This window comes from Nuphar pumila, chromosome 2, assembly GCF_984573655.1.
Source record: "Nuphar pumila chromosome 2, dmNupPumi1.hap1.1, whole genome shotgun sequence".
In the NCBI taxonomy this organism is placed as follows: Eukaryota; Viridiplantae; Streptophyta; class Magnoliopsida; order Nymphaeales; family Nymphaeaceae; genus Nuphar; species Nuphar pumila.
This window is the reverse complement of record NC_143250.1, coordinates 138,023,604-138,040,127: the sequence shown is the minus strand read 5'-3', so window position 1 is coordinate 138,040,127 and position 16,524 is coordinate 138,023,604. Positions and strand designations below refer to the sequence as shown.

The following is a 16,524-nucleotide window of genomic DNA, read 5'->3' as shown; positions in this document are numbered from 1 at the left end:
TTTTTTTTAAACTAAGAATGATTTTGGGGTCATTACAGGTGTTGTCCTAATCGAGAGGCACCAGCCCGACCACTTTTTGGCCAGTGGCTGACTGAAAAAATGGTTAAAACTGATAATAAAGTAAAAAAAATCAGCTATTTTTAGCTAGAAAGTGGTCGATCCAGCATCACCCATGCTAGGATGGTAACAAACCAGTTGAAAATGACCAGTTTTTGTTGTGATATTGTGGTGTTAAAAGATGAGAAGCGAATGGTGGATTATGGGTGGAGAAAGAAAGGCCATGACAAAATCAGATTTGAAGATGAAAAAACACTTTATACAAAAGTTTTTCTAAACTTGATTTTGGACTAGGTTTTCTCCAAAACCTAGTTTTCGAAAATGTCTTCCAAACATTCAAAAACTAGGTTTTTAGGAGAAAACCTGGTTGAGGCTCATACCTTGGTTTCTAACTAGGTTTTGAGTGTCATCCAAATGACCCTTAAATGTATGACATTTTATTGTAGGCGAGACACTTCTCTCTTGGTGGAACCTTTTGAAGATCCAAAATAATTTATGGTTTCTTCTCAATAAAAAAAGGTAAAAAACATTGGTTTCTTCAGGTTAAGAGTATTTCCTTTGAAATTTGTATGTTTTTAATTACTTTTGCTTTAAAGGGCATTATAATTTTCTAGTGAGAAGCATAATTCGAACACTGGTGGATCTACAAATAGTATATGAAGCTAGGTTGTCAACCCCAAGAAGAATAGTAAAACATGTTTTTTTCATGTGAGGGGAAATGAATTGTCTTCACATGTGCTTGTTTTCAATATATACAATAAAAATAACAACACAAAATGATCCCTTGAAAATGGTGTGTTTCTCAAAATACCTAGTAATTTGACAAAATTTTTTGCACATCCAAAATTTTGATTCTTGATTTTTTCTTTTTAAGAAATTTTTACCCCTCCACAAATATAACACGACTATCGCAACCAGCAAAATGTGGAAACCTTTGTAAAAAAAACCCAGCACAAGCATAAGGACATTCACAACTCATGATTACGAAGATCGTACTCTATTTGCAAGTATCCTCATGCTTGTATTTTTTTTAGAAGACATTCACAAATATAGTATGACCTTTGCAACTCATGGTTGTAAATGTCCTCAAAATGTGCAAACCTTCTTTTACTAAATACTTTCACATTTTCAAATGTCCTCACACATTGGAGAATGTCCTCTGATCCTTATGTGATTTTAGTAAAAGGAGGTTCATATATTTTAGAGACATTTGCAACTCATGGTTGCGAATGTCGCATTGTATTTATGAATGTCAAGACATGTCAAACAAAAGACCTTGTATTTGTAAAAGTGTCGCTAAATGTAAAAAAAACTTTAGCCATGTTTGAAGTGTTGCAAAAAGTCCCTTGCTTTTTTGTGTGCATCACACATTTTGAGAACATTCGCAGCAATGAGTTGCAAAGGTCCTATTGTATCATCTTGCTTGAAAAAAAAATGGCATAGGGAGGAGGACATTTGTAAATCCAATACAACCTTCACAACCCATGATTGTGAAGGTCGTACTAGATTTGCTAATGTCCTCCTGCCTGCATCATTTTTTACGGACAAGTGCACACATTTTGGGGATATTTGCAAGTACTGCATTTGTAAAAGTCATGCTATATTTGTGGAGGGGTAAAAATATCCTAAAAAGATCAGAAATCAAAATTTTGGATATGCGAATAAATTTTTTAAATTGCTAAGTATTTTAGAAAACATGCCATTTTTGCAATAACAGTAAGATCATTTTTCAAAATAACAAAGGGTGAACAGAAGCATGAGATTGATAGGTTGAATGCTGTCCACTTGAGAAATGAATACATATATTGGAGTTGGACAAGGAAACATAGTTGAGAGAGAGAGAGAGAGAGAGAGAGAGAGAGAGAGAGAGAGAGAGAGAGAGAGAGAGAGAGAGAGAGAGAGAGAAATAAGCAGGGTCCTGTGTCAAGTTGAAGACGTGGTCGTGTCCTTGTTCCCGAGTTTTACCTCCCCATTAAGTGATGTGATTCTTGACAAGGGTTTTCCTTTGTCATAAAAAAAATATAATTAACAAAGGGATCCCTGAAGCACACATCAAAATCAGGTGACCAGACCTCTGTAGGGATTAAGAGCATGATTATTAGGAAAACAAATTTTGCCAGGCAATTAGCTTAATGGTAGATATGGCCATGATAACCTCTTCATTGTGTTAAAAGCTGTACGAGATCTCTACTACATGAATAGTAGTAGAGATTGAAGATTACAACCAAACTTCTTATTAGGAGGGTAGATGGATTGATTTAGATGAGATCCAACCTTTTATTCATTCATGAGATCTATGTAATCCAAGGCGCAATCAGGTGCAATTACATGTGCACTCTTTGTGTGCTGCTGCTGCACCTGACCTCCTTCCACCTCTCGACGCCTACGTATCCTTTGTATTTTACTTAATTATCAGAAAAACAAAAGACTGTAATTTGTGTACACGGTTTCAAAGTAGGGATGGCAGTGAACCAAGGGAAAGTAGGGCCCCGCCCTGCCTCACTCCGTTTGGACCGGGGATGGAGATTAAAATCAAAACCCATGCGGGGATGGACTTAGGCTTTCCCCTGGCCTGCCTTACCTCACCACGCCCCATCCCCGATCCCCATTAGTAAACCTTCCTCTCCTTCTTTAGCAGTGGACCGAGGAGAAACAGGGCCCGCCATCCGCTGTATTCCTTTTCCACAGCCAGTAAAAATCCTACTTTTCATGCCAAAAATTTGTAGCCCCAATGGGGTTTAGCGTAGTGAGGTGGGGCCTTGGCTGCTAGACGAGCAGTCAAGGTTCGATCCCCATGAGCATCACAACATAGGCTTCACGATCAGGGGTCCAAGCCTCGAAGTTTTATGCCGCAGGCACAATGATCGTAGGTATGAAAGGTTGAGCCAACACGACCAGGTTTTCGTCCCGAGTGCAATTTCTTCAGGTTATAAATCTAAAAAAGCATCAGGCCAACAACTATTGACAGTGACGATGGCCGAGAGAGTAACACAACCAGGTGGATCCACCTAAGTCCTTCAAATTTACAAATGTGAGAACTCAAGGTGACTTGTGGAACTGTCCACAACTATCCCATACTGGTCCACTGTCATGGATGCCTTGATTCAATAGGCCAGGAAATAAGATAACAATGCACACATTGCAAGGCTGATGCATGTCCATTACTAGTTGCGAGAGCCTTTTTTTTGGAACCACCTTTAGCCAAGGGACCATCCACTTGTGTCGCTTAATTGGGGTATGTCCAAAAGTTTAATAGGGTGGCCAAAACCTAAAAACTTGCTTAGCAAAGAGGCCATGGTTCATAAGGTGTTATGACATATGGACAAGTAGAGGAAGGCTAGTAAATTTGGAATCTAAACAAAAAATTGGTTGACTTAATCATCCAAGGGCATCAAAGACTAGGGGTGTCAATGGATCAGGTTTGACCTGGACTTGACTCATACCAAACCCTATAGGGTTAAGGTTTGGTGACAAATAAGAAGGTCCGATTAGAATCCGGGTTAGACCTGAAGGGTCCGATTAATACATGGAGCCGGGTATGGTTTGTAAAATTTCATCCTAGACTCAAGCCCGACCCGAGTTTCAAATGGGTTCGATAGATTTTCAATATAAAAAGGATAAAAATATTACTTTATCGGGTATGGTCTTGGCCTGGTTCATGTAATCCTTATAGGATCTGGGTATGGTTTTTCTTATAGTGGGTCCGATTGAACCTGAGTCCAGACCCGGTATCAGCATGCTGATAGGCACACTGGGGTTAGGAAGAACCCCACCAATTATACAACTATATTGTTGGGATTTGAACTTGCAACATCCCAACACAAGGTAACACACACTCACTGTTCCTACCAGACAACCAGAGACCCTGTTGGTTATTGAATGGATGGTGACGATGCCAAAACATCAAAAGTTGGTGATTTGGCACACTTAACTCTTTTTTCTTTCTTACCAAAGGGGTCTCTGTCTGTCTGGTAGGAGCAATTAGTGCACGTCACCTTGTGTTGAAACGTTACATGTTCAAAACCCAATGGTATGGTGGTATAACTGGTAGGAGTCTGCTTAACCCCAACTTGCCTTTAAAAAAAAAACTTTGTTTTTTTAATAGACAAGGTAGGGGATAACACTTGTGAGATTCAAACCCAAGACCCTTTGGTTATGAAAGTACAACCTAATCATTCAGCTATCTCATTCGACCCATATTGTTCCAACTTTTGCAAGATTGACTTTCTTTACATTAGTCTAATGACGAGTTATGTCAAATTGCTGGAAGCTAAGCTACTGCAAAGCCAAGAGTTAGTCATGGTTGGAGAACTCATCTGAGTCAATAAAATAGGTTAACTTGGTTTTTACATTAAGCCAAGTTTCTTCTTTGACTCACCTGACTCGACCAAGTCACGAGTTGACAAATGTTTTCACAATCCACCTTCAGTTGTTGGTTTCGAATCACTGGCTTCTCACACCCACATATAACTCTTTGGCACTCACACAAGTCAAAACTTTGCTGTCCATTGGCTTGGTAAATACCTAAATGGCAGTCTCTGCAGACGACAATCTCTGCAAACAAGAAACGGTCAGACGACAAAAGGGTCAGACGGCAAGGGGGCGAGATGACAAAAAGCCAGACAACAAAAAGTCAAACGACAGAGACTGTAGACAAGAAAGAATAGGGTTCTTTTCGTTCGAACCAAAAAAACCAAAATTTAAGTGTTTTGGTTTCGTTAGGACCCAAATCCTCCCGACAATGTACTTCTAACTATTAAAATAAAAAAATATATGGTGTCCCATCGTGATCGTAAAAAACTATTGATAAAAAATTGTGAAAGGAAGATTGACTTACCTAGACTTGCATGAAATCCTTAAAAAGCCATTTTTAAAAGATGTGAGAACGCCATTTGTAAGCTCTAACGGTCTTTTGTCCGAAAGAAAGGCAAAGCTAGGGCAAGTTCTCTTCTTAGCTCGAATCACATCACTGCAAATAGAATGAAAATAAAACATGTATGAATATTTGAATGAATGAACTAAGTAGAATCAACTTAAATAAACAAATGGATTTGAAAATACATTTTTTAGACTCTGGGGTCCATTTAGTTCATTTAGGCTCTTCCTCCTTCGTTTAGCAGTACCCCCACGTAGGTTTAACGGTTTTTAATGGTTTCGAAAACACCTCCGCATTGGTATGACAATTTAAGCTTAGGCCAAAAGTGCAGACATGGCTTGGGTAGGCTCTTTCTCTAAGGCTAACACTCAAATATATGATGATTTCTAGATTTTTTGATCTTCCTAGACTATAGGGGGCTACCCCTATTTATAAGATTTTTGTATGGGATATGAATAAAGGGTTTTCATATTTGAATCCAACCCAAATGGATATGTTCTTATTCTTATGGAGAATAAGACTCATCTAAAAAGAGTTTGTATTGAGATAGGAGTTTGTGTAGGATAAGATTTAAGAATATTCTATTTTTTGGGGTTCTAGAAAACAATGATAGACTTTTGGATAACTTCTCTCTAAATGACATGCATGAATGAGATTTTTAGAGGTTTATTATGGATGAGATAATGAAATTTCAGATCTCCAAGCTTAAAGTTGGTCATACTTCAGGTCTATTATGACAGTGTAACTTGTTTTGGTCAGAAATTTTTATTTAGATATCAGATTGAGGAACAATTTAATGCATTGAAAAGCTAACATCCCTAACTTTAATTCATAAGCACAAAACAAAACTCAATCATTTTGGTGATAAAAACTCTACTCAAAGTGGGCCTTACATGAAAACATGAGTTTTTAAAAACAAGTTACCATATTTTTTATCATAACTTTTTACTCTATTGACCTGATTTTTTGCTTTTTGTAAAGCTAAGCTCTTCTAGTTTAATTAATATTTTTTAAAAACTCTTAAGAATGCCTTTTTTGAGTCTAAAAGTTTAAGCTAGTAGAATTTTGAAATGACTTGGTCAAAATCGAAGTGTCTACAACATTTGGAAGCAAGAAAAAATCTCATAAAAAAAAATTTCTTATGAGAAGTTTTGATGGGATAAAATTCTAAATGAAAAATTTCACTTGCGTTGAGGTTTTCGGTCCCTTCATCGACACTGTCATCACCATTGTTGTTGTTGTCGAGAAGGACATGGGAGGGGTAAGGGTTTAGGTCAACCCCAACAAGAGAGAGAGAAAATGAAAATTTTCTTTTGGTAATATGCATTCCTACACCACCCCCAAGTGGAAGAATGTTTACTATAAAAAAAATTATGCTTTGAAGAAAGAGCACTCTTAACTCTGTTTGAAATGGTAAAAGAATTATATTTTTTATTTCTAGTTTCACTTTTCGTACAACTTTCTCACTTTCAAATGTGTCCTTGGTTTTTACCATTCGTAAGATGAGTCCCACGTTAGCCACCTCCCATATGAGATGATGCCCAGTCCTGCCTCCCCCGAAACAGTTAAATTTTTTTTAAAAGCCCAGTCCTAGCCCAGCCCTGATTCCATATGAAATAGATTTTTATCCATTTTTTTTAGCCCAGTCCAGTCCTAGCCCAACCCTGACTGCAGCAAATAGTTTGATTTGTCCATGTGAAATAGATTTTTATTAATAATTGTAGCCATTTTATATTTTATCTTAATTTTTTTTTTCGGGGGGCTGCCCCCAACCCCAGATTATCTTGCCAAATTTTTTTTTTTTGCTACACCCTGTTTGCCCCCCCCCCCTTAGCTACGCCACTACTGATGGTGACTAACCCACACAGATGACTTTACTTAATTGCCCATTATGAGTGGCTACCAAAATACAAGCAAAATCTCATTCTAACTTAGTGCTAAATAAATATGAGTCTAAGTGAGTCCCAAGCGGCAAGTCAAAGCCACACACCCAACAGCTCATAGGATATTTACTGAAGAGATGCATCAGTTAAACATAGTAGATAATCTGATACATCACTCGTATGGAAAACTAAATTCGATTGTCAAACTGCAATGTTGTACCAAAAAACCCCCCAAAAAAAGGATGTTAACTGATTGGAGTTTGGAGCTGGGTCGATTTGATCCACATTTTCAGATACGGGTCTTATATATTCAAAACTGTGTGGATTCAGATCATACATGGTGAGTTCCTGTTAGATCCTGGTGAGAGATTGGGCAAATGCATGTGATTTGGTCCCCGTTGAGTAGATCAAGCTAGGGTGCAAAGGGTTCGGATCCGAAGCAGCTAAATACACGGAGATTCATATAGGAATTGAATTCGAAACAATAAAAAATTGCAAAACCTCTATCCTGAATCCGACCCATTTGCATCCCTAGTTCTAAGTTCTAACCATAGTGGCAAATATTTAAAACAAAAATAAGAGTGGCTGCCAAATTTTTGGGAGAAATTAAAAAATTTCATATTTCTCACATTTTTATCAGCAAAATACTGACAAAAATAAATAAGCAAAAAATAAAAAAATATTTGCAAGAAAATATAAAATGATCCATTTTTCACGAAAAAATATCCGTTAAAAACATAAACAACATCATTATAGTAAAAATATCACGATAACATCACATATTTCTACGATATTTTCAAATGTCCGATATGTTGAAGCAGTTTTTTTTTTTATGATGAAGGAACCCTCACCGAGAACCGAGTCACTAGCGGGCTCACCTCTTGCAAGGTAAAACTCAGAGTTGGGGACATGACAACCCAGTGCTCCAACCGTGTAAAAGCAACAGCAGCCAGATGTGACAGCGGGGTTCGATCCTGGGACTTGTGGTATTTTCACGTAGGTTCTAACTCAACCAATCGGCGTGCCCTATTTTCACATCAGAAGCGATACTTTTTAGTCATTTTACTAAGATCAATCCTAGGCCTCATAAAGATACTATGAGACAACATTTGCGTTCTATCTCTCATTTAATTTCTGTACTCCCTCCAGCCCTCGTCTTCTCCGCCTCTGCTGCTTAATCTCTCTCTCTGAGCGCATGGATTGCGTTATCAGGAACTGCGCATGAACGTATTGAGGAAGTTTTCGATTCATTTTGATTCGAAGGTGAGGTAGAGATTGCCCCAACATCGTTCCTTCGCTTCCTTTGCATGCTGATCTGACTCCATCTTCTCTCTCCTGCTCATTTGCCTCTTCTTCTTCGTTCCCCATGTCGTTGTCTTGCTTAAATTTTAATGTTTTGCTTCGAGATGCGTTCATATGCATACGTGCTCATCTCCTCTTGCTGCTTTCTCTTCGTTTACGGGATGTTTGGTTGGAATTGCTTATCCCAACTGTAGGATAGTTCGAGGAATTTTATTGTAATCCAGCATGCAATGTCCCAACTTTTTTCTGCTTTTTGGGATAAGTGGGTGTCATAAACGCCGTATTGGGAATTGTTTTGGGTATTTCGTTTCGATTGAAGTTGGAATTTCTGGGCAACAAGATGCCTGAACTTGGTTATTGGGTATAAGTATTTTTTTTTTTTGCAAACTCCAAGATGCTGAACTCCTCCCTGTTTAGTTGGAGTTAAAAGAGTGAATTTTTTTAGTAAATTTTGGAATTTGCTTAAAAAAATTCATACATTTAATTCCGATTCAGGAATTCGAAGTCTAGCTAATCCAAAGTTAAGCTGGAGATTTTTTGGTCTTGCGGAAATGAACTGTGACAGCATCACCGATGGTCTTTGCTTGAGAAACTTCCAAAGAGAGAGCATGATAAGACGCCACTATTTCTCGTGGAGCTAGTGCCGAATAAAACTCTCCTTGTTGGATTTGGGGTCAATGAATATGATACCGCCCTTTATCAACAAAAAGAGAAAAAAAAATTGAACAATATGAAGTGTTTGGTTAGGATGTGGAAATCCAGTAGTTGCAAACTCTGATTGTCGTGAGAAGCTGGAGGCTTTCCAAAAGATGAAGTTTGTGTCTGACTTTTCATTATTCCTTTGATTCAAAAAGATTGTTTACAGGTTAAGTCTATGTGCAGCCGTTCATTTGCAAAGTCTTTTGGTCCCACATTTGCTTGTCTGTTGCTAGTCCTTCTTTGGTTCAATGAAGGATGGAACTCTGCGGCAAGGATGGAACTCTGCAGCTTAGAGCTCCTCAAATTCTGCAGAAAAATCTGGGATGGATGATATGACACAGAACTAGTTTGTGACTGGCTTTCGGAATGCGGTTCATGAGGCCTTCCTTGGTAATCATAAAAGTCATGAGCTGTAATTTTAGGACAACGATATGCATAAAGAATGTAACTGCATCATATGAACATGTTAAAGTAATTGAAATTAGTTGACTGAACATGTATAATGAAATACAAAGGTGTCTCTTATTGACATACACAATCACAATGGCCACTAATGGGTCAATTATACAATCAAGAATCCACACAAATCACCCACTTAAGGGCATACAACAAACATAAAAATAGGATTTGTATTCACCAAATGCTTTTAGCTAAAAGCCTTACATGATATGGTGTTTGAACCCCTTTATATGCACAAGGGAACCAAGAGGGAGTTGTTGGGGCCTCCCCAACGGCTAAAAATATTGCCGTTGGGGAGATCCCAATGGCTCTATGGTCAAAAGACCATTAAGCCCAACACTAATCTAGGATTTACAAAAAAAAATAAAAGGAAAAAAAGAAAAAGAAAAATGTACAATGTGTACATTAACCATATACCCTTATATTTACAAATGACTAAAATACCCATATATACATTAACACCCCCCTCAAACTTACGGTGTGATCACCAAAAGTTTCCCTAACAAGAAATAAAATCTAGGCGAAGGAAAAGCTTTAGTGAAGAAGTCTACAAGCTAATATTCATACATGAGATGCAACAGCGAAATCGTCTTCTTTAAAAATTCTTATCTGACATAATGGCAGCCAATTTCGATGTGCTTAGTGCATTCGTAAAAAGTATGATTTCCAATAATGTATACGACACTTTTGTTGTCACAATATAACCTGGATGGTGTGGTTGATGGTACTTCCATGTCTACCAACAAGCTCCTCAACTAAACAATTTATGATGTTATGGTAGCCATAGCCTCAGGGGCGTAGCTAGGATTCATGTGAGGGGGGGGGGGCAAACAGGGGTGTAGCAATTTTTTTTTTATTTGTGCGATAGTCGGGGGGTTCGGGGGCAGCGCCCCCGAAATATTTTTTTTTAGATAAAATAAAAAATGGCTACAATTATTAATAAAAATCTATTTCATATGGACAAATCAAACTATTTGCTGCAGTCAGGGCTGGGCTAGGACTGGGATGGGCTACAAAAATGGATAAAAATCTATTTCATATGGAATCAGGGCTGGGCTTTTAATTTTTTTTTTAAACTGTTTCGGGAGGTAGGACTGGGCTACAGCCCAGTCCTGCCCCCCCTAGCTACGCCCCTGCATAGCCTGTTACTTGGCTTTTGTGGATGACAAAAACACCTTTCGTTGCTTTTTGCATTTTCAGGACACCGGTGAGTCTCCTATAAAAACACAGAAGCCAGTGGTTGAGCGTCTATCATTGGGATCTCCTCCCCAATCAGAGTCAGAATATGCAACTAATTCAAGAGGGGAGGAAGAAGACAATAAGAATCCTCTGTTAATAGAATTTCTTAAATATCTAACAATACGCATAACAACACTCATATGAACTGAGGTAGAAGAGTGTTGAAATTGACTAGCAGTGTGAACTGCATGAGAGATGTCTGGTCTGATGATGTCAAGTATATCAAGGCACCGATCATCTGTCGATATGGTGTGGGATCATCTAATGGAGTTCCATCATCAATCTTCATATTTGAGTTGATAACTTCAGGTGTATCTAATCTCTTCTCGTCAGTAAATCCAGATCCATCAATAATCTTAGTAGAAAATTTAGATTGAGATAATGAATATCCTAGAGGAGAATAAGCAACTTCAATCTCGAGATTTTTTTTAAGAAAGCCTAAATCAATCATTTCAAAATTTTGTTTAAGTACGTTTAATATGATTTACTCTCTGCTTATCTCTTTCTGTTATGATCATGTCATCAACGTAAATTAGCAAAATTACAATACCTACCGCAAATTTCTTAACAAATAAAGCGGTGTCAGTATAACATGAAAAATATCTACGATTAGTCATAACAGAACTAAAATGATCATGCCGGGCCTTTAATGCTTGTTTGAGAATATACAAAGCCTTTTTAAGATGAAGAACCTTTCCTTTCGGAATATCATACCCAAGTGGTGGATCCATATATACTTCTTCTTTTAATTCTCTATTAAAGAAGACATTTTTGACATCCATTTGATAAATGCGCCATTTCCTAATAGCAACTACAACTATAAGTGTTCTAACAATAGTCATTCTTGCGACAGGGGCAAAGGTCTCATCATAATCTATCCCATATTCCTGTGAGTATCCTTTGGCTGCTAGTCTGGCTTTATGTCTTTATCACTTTTAGTTTTAACTTCGAAGACCCATCTACATCCTATTGATTTTTTCTCAGGTGGTAAGATAGTCAATTCTCAATTTTTATTTTTTTTCTAATGCTCTTATTTCTTCACCCATGGCATTGTGCCATTCTGGATAGTCCTTAGCTTGATTATATGAGTCTGGTTCGAAGTAGGAGAAATTATTTACTAGACAAACTTTGTATTGAAGAGCAAATGACTCATATGTCATGAATCTATCAGGTTTTTTATGTTGCCTTTCAAAGTGCCTAATATTTCTAGTTTCTTGGGCTTCTAAATTGAAATATTTTTCTGAGGCATTAGGATGATAGCTTTTTTGTCTTTTTTTATATTGAATAATTTGAGAATGATCCTGATGTCCACCACACTGAGTATTATTTGATTATCATCAATTTGATTCCCTTTTGATATCAAATTACTATCATTCTTAAAATTCAACTCTAAGAGTATATATTCATCTTCTCTCTTAGACATATTTTTATTAAAATAACTTTTCTTTTCTAAATGGGTAACATTTCTTGAAACGTATAATTTATCATGTTCAAGATCATAGCATCGCAATCCCTTTTGACTCTCACCATACTCAAGAAATACACAGGGGATGACTCTTGTAGATAACTTGTCATTTTTGTTTGTCAACACAAAACACTTACATTCAAAGCTTCTTAGTCTAAACTAATCAGGAGAAATTTCAAAAAGTTTTTTATATGGAGTTACATTTTAAAGTTTTGATGGTGAAAGCCGATTTATAAGGTACACTGTAGTAAAAGCTGCCACAACCCAAAAATATTTTGGAATACCTTTAGAGATGAGCAGAGTCCTCATAGTTTCTACTATATGCCTATGTTTTTGTTCAGCTAATCTATTTTGTTGAGGTGTGTTTGCACCAGAGTTGCCAGTCGAGGAAGCGGGAGCGGGAAGTGATACGGGAAGCGGAAGCGGGAAGTGAGGCACTTTCAAAATTTTAGGAAGCGGGAAGCGTGGGACGACTTAGAAGCGAACCAGAAATCGTCTTGGAAGCGACCTAGGAAGCGAACTGGAAGCGACCTAGGAAGTGAGGGAGAAGCAAAAAAAGAGAAAAAAATAAAAAATACAAAAAAAGAGGGTGAAGCGAGCTTCCCATTTTTTTGGTGCGCTTCCCAGCATGTTTCGGAAGTGCGACGTTTCGTGATTCTGAAACGTGCTTCGGGGAAGCGCGCTTCCTCACTCTCAAGGGTGCTTCTGGTAACTCTGGTTTGCATAAGACCTTTGGTGCAAGATTCCATTGGATTCTAAGTAACTTTTGAAATCGTTTGACATGTATTCTCCCCTTGAATAAAAAAAAACTAGATATGCTTGTTTTGAAAAGATTTGCAACTAATTTGTAAAATTTTTGAAGTTTTCAAGTACTTTATTTTTGTGCCTAAGAAAGTAAATCCATGTATAACGAGAATAGTCATCTACAAAGATAATATAATATATGTATCCACCTTCAGATTTTACTAGAGTGGGGTCCCAAACATCAAAATGTATTAATTCAAGTGGTTTATTAACAAAAAAGGTCCTCTCTCGATAAGGAATGCATTTCATCTTTACAAGTATACAATTAGTACATTGAATTTTCTCATTGCAAAAATTTCTCAAAAGTGATACATTTGACAGTTTAGTAATACTAGGATGCCATAGAATTAAATCCAATTTTTGTACATTAAGACAAAATGGTTTCTTTTGAATAATTAACCGATCTAGTAGAGATCTCCTTCTATGTCGCTTTTCCCAATCTGCTTTCTTGACTAGAGATCCTGTATTAAGCATTGGTCAGATGTGAATGAGACACTACAAGCTCGGTCGGTGATTGGAGAAACAAAAAGTAAGTTTAAATTAAGTTTTGAAAAAATTCTTATTTTTGGAATACAAAAATTTAAAGATTTTTCAAAATTTTCAATTCCTTTAACATTAAGAGCGGTTCCATCCATAGTAAAAACATTCTTTCTACTTGAATCGATATTATGGTTGGTAAGCATGAAACTATTATAAGTCATATAAAATAAAGCACTATAATCTAAAAGCCAAGGAGTCATACCAGGCGGTGATGAAGTGGAGACAATGGCACCAGTTGTAGAGGAACCTTTGAGGAGAGGTTGCAATGCTTTCATCAATTGAGATAGCGACATATTCTTTATGGATTTACTTGAACTTTTCTTGTCAACTTGAGAAGTACCAACCGAAGCGATTCTAGCTTTAAATTTCAGACAATATGGTTTGATATGTCTCAGTTCTCCACAATTGTAACAAATAAGTTTTTTTTTTCATCTCTTTTTCTTTCATAAGATTGAGGTTTTCAAAAATTGTTATTTTTGTAGAAGTGTGACGGCTTATATGTATGGGAATTAATACTGGGTCTTGAAACAACTAGAACATTATTCTTGAACTCCTTTGATTCGGTTTGAGATTTTAACCTCGTTTCTTCCATGTAAACTTGAGCAAAGACTTCATGAATAGGTGAAAGTTCTTCTTGCTTTCTATGGAGGATGTTACTCCTCATTTGTTCAAATTCGGGTCGTAGACCCCTCATAAATTGAAAAAATTGTTCATTCATAAATTGTTTCTTTCTTTGTTGAGCATCTTTTGGGGTTTCCCAAATAGGTTCCATTTTTGCCATTTGATCTTACAACTTTTTAAAAGTCCCATTAGTGCTCTCTTACATTCTTTTCTCCTTGCTTGTAGGTGTAAATTTTGTCTTGCAACTCCCATCTATACGTGACATCTCTTTGAGTATAGGTTTGTTTAATAAAGACCCAAGCTTCATCGGCTCTTTCAAATTCTAATATGGTCTCACATGTGTCTTTACTCATGCTTTCCATAAGTAAGGAAAGGACCTTTGCATATCTAATCTTCAATTCTTTCATGGCTTTCTTATAATTTAAGCGAGCCTTTTCTCTCTCTTCTCTTTTAAGGACCTCTTCTTTACTAGCCCATCCTTTTCGCTAAGAGTCTTTGTGAGAATAAGTTGTGGTTCCATTGAAGAACTATCAACATATTCCTACAAGCTTTTTTTTAATTAGGATTATTTTGATGGTAGTGGCCCGTAAGTTGTAGTTATTTCCATCAAACTTAATAGGGACCACCGTCACAACTTTCTTGTCGGCCATTTAAGAGAGAAGAGAAACAAAAAACAAAGGATATAAAACCAAGAAGAGTAGAAGATACTTGGTTTGGCAATGCTCCACAAATTTGATATAACAAACTCTTCTACTCTGTAAAAATCAGCCACACGAGCATCAATCTTCAAGTGAGGCTATGGGCACACTTTTCGAGACTCTATCCGATCTTTTCGATCTCTCACGAGACTCTTGAGTACCTCAAAACTATCAAAAGAGCACCAAGGCTCTGACACCATGTAATGAAATACAAAGGTGTCTCTTATGGACATACACAATCACAATGACCACCAATGGGTCAATTACACAATCATGAATCAACACAAATCACTCACTTAAGGGCATACAACAAATATAAAAATAGGATTTGTATTCACCAAAAGCTTTTAGCTAAAAGCCTTACATGATATGAGGTTTGAACCCCTTTATATACACAAGGGAACCAAGAGGGAGTCGTTGGGGTCTCCCTAATGGCTCTATGGTCAAAAGACCATTAAGCCCAACCCTAATCTAAGATTTACAAAAAACCAAATAAAAGGAAAAATAAAAATAAGAAAAAATGTACAATGTGTACAATGACCACAATACTCTTATATTTACAAATGACTAAAATACCCCTATATCCATTAACAACATGATCCAGCACTATTGATCCTTGAGAATAGTGACAGATAGTACACACTCTTGCATTATTTTAGTTAGGAAGCTAAATGCAGCCAAATCGGATAGTACAAGCATAATGTTTGCTACCTATCCTGGTTCAGTTAGATCTAATTCCTTGCTTGCATCTGATTCTCAATGTTAGAGATTGTTTTCTTTTCAAAAACAAAAAAAAAATGAGGGATTGATTTATTGTGCATAAATTTTACTCGCATTCATTTGAATATGAATTGCTTATCAATTTGTAGATTTTAGTTGTCAAATGAATTATCATAAAGTGAACGTTGTTTCCCAATTTGTATGTGCATGTACCATGAGAAACAGATTTGGTGTGGCTAGTGGAACATTAAAGCATCTCTCCTTATGGTTTATTCATATCCTGGTTAGTATTGTGATTATGATGTTCTGCCTTCGCCTTGATTATTATCATATTCATTGAAGGAGTGTTGTCTTTTTGTTTTGGATAAGATTCTTAACAGATTGGCAGGGTCAAAGTAATTGTGGGCCTCTGTACGGCAAATTAGGGTGAAGCAGAGATTCTTATAGTGCCAAGGTGAAAAGATTTGAAAGATGAATGGCTATCTTGTTGGTATCCTTGTGCCTATTTTGTTCTCACTTGCACTCAAGAATAAGAAGAAGCAAAAACAGCGGGGTGTGCCTGTTGACGTTGGGGGAGAAGTTGGTTTTGCAGTGAGAAACTATCGTTTTCATTTTCCTGTGGAGACAGCATGGGATGGAATTTTGACACTTGCTGCTTTATTTGAGCGCTCATGCAATTTATATGCAAGCAAGAACTTCCTTGGGACACGGACCTTTATTTCTAGGGAGATCAAAGTTAGTGAAGATGGAAGATCCTTCGAGAAGCTTCATTTGGGAGGTTATGAGTGGCTTAGCTATGGTGAAGCATTTGAACGTGTATGCAGTTTTGCATCTGGGTTAGTTGAGCTTGGCCATAGAAAAGAAGAGCGTGCTGCAATTTTTGCTGATACACGTGCAGAGTGGCTTATTGCTCTGCAGGTAGTATTCCTATTCATGTATTTCATTTTAAAAATTGGTGCTAAATCATGCTTCTCACATTCTTCAACTTCATACTATAATTAAAAGTATTAACAAGTTCTACTGTTCTTGCATTTCAGTTGAACCATGAAGCTGGGCAAAAGAATGATAAATTTGCTCACTTTTTCCTGTTTCTAGTAGTTTGCTTTCTTTACACAACTGTTGATTTTAGAATTGCTTGCTCTTTCTTCCTTGAAAATTTGT

General features: G+C 37.0%; 1 protein-coding gene across 9 annotated transcripts in view; it reads left to right on the top strand.

Annotated features, from left to right (window-relative positions):
* Window positions 1–7,934: 7,934 nt before the first annotated feature.
* LOC149847282 (long chain acyl-CoA synthetase 9, chloroplastic-like) overlaps window positions 7,935–16,524 on the top strand; it is a 31,751-nt gene continuing 23,161 nt past the window's right edge. Inside the window, exons 1-4 of one of the 9 annotated variants that reach the window (XM_089996901.1) lie at window positions 7,943–8,079; window positions 8,973–9,207; window positions 15,589–15,646; window positions 15,744–16,281. In XM_089996901.1, the coding sequence (XP_089853027.1) occupies window positions 15,835–16,281 (447 nt within the window). In that variant the 5' untranslated portion in view covers window positions 7,943–8,079; window positions 8,973–9,207; window positions 15,589–15,646; window positions 15,744–15,834. Of the gene's footprint in view, window positions 8,085–8,972; window positions 9,208–14,170; window positions 14,225–15,588; window positions 15,647–15,732; window positions 16,282–16,524 lie in introns of those variants that run through there. The other 8 variants (XM_089996896.1, XM_089996897.1, XM_089996898.1 and 5 more) reach the window with 8 other exon arrangements.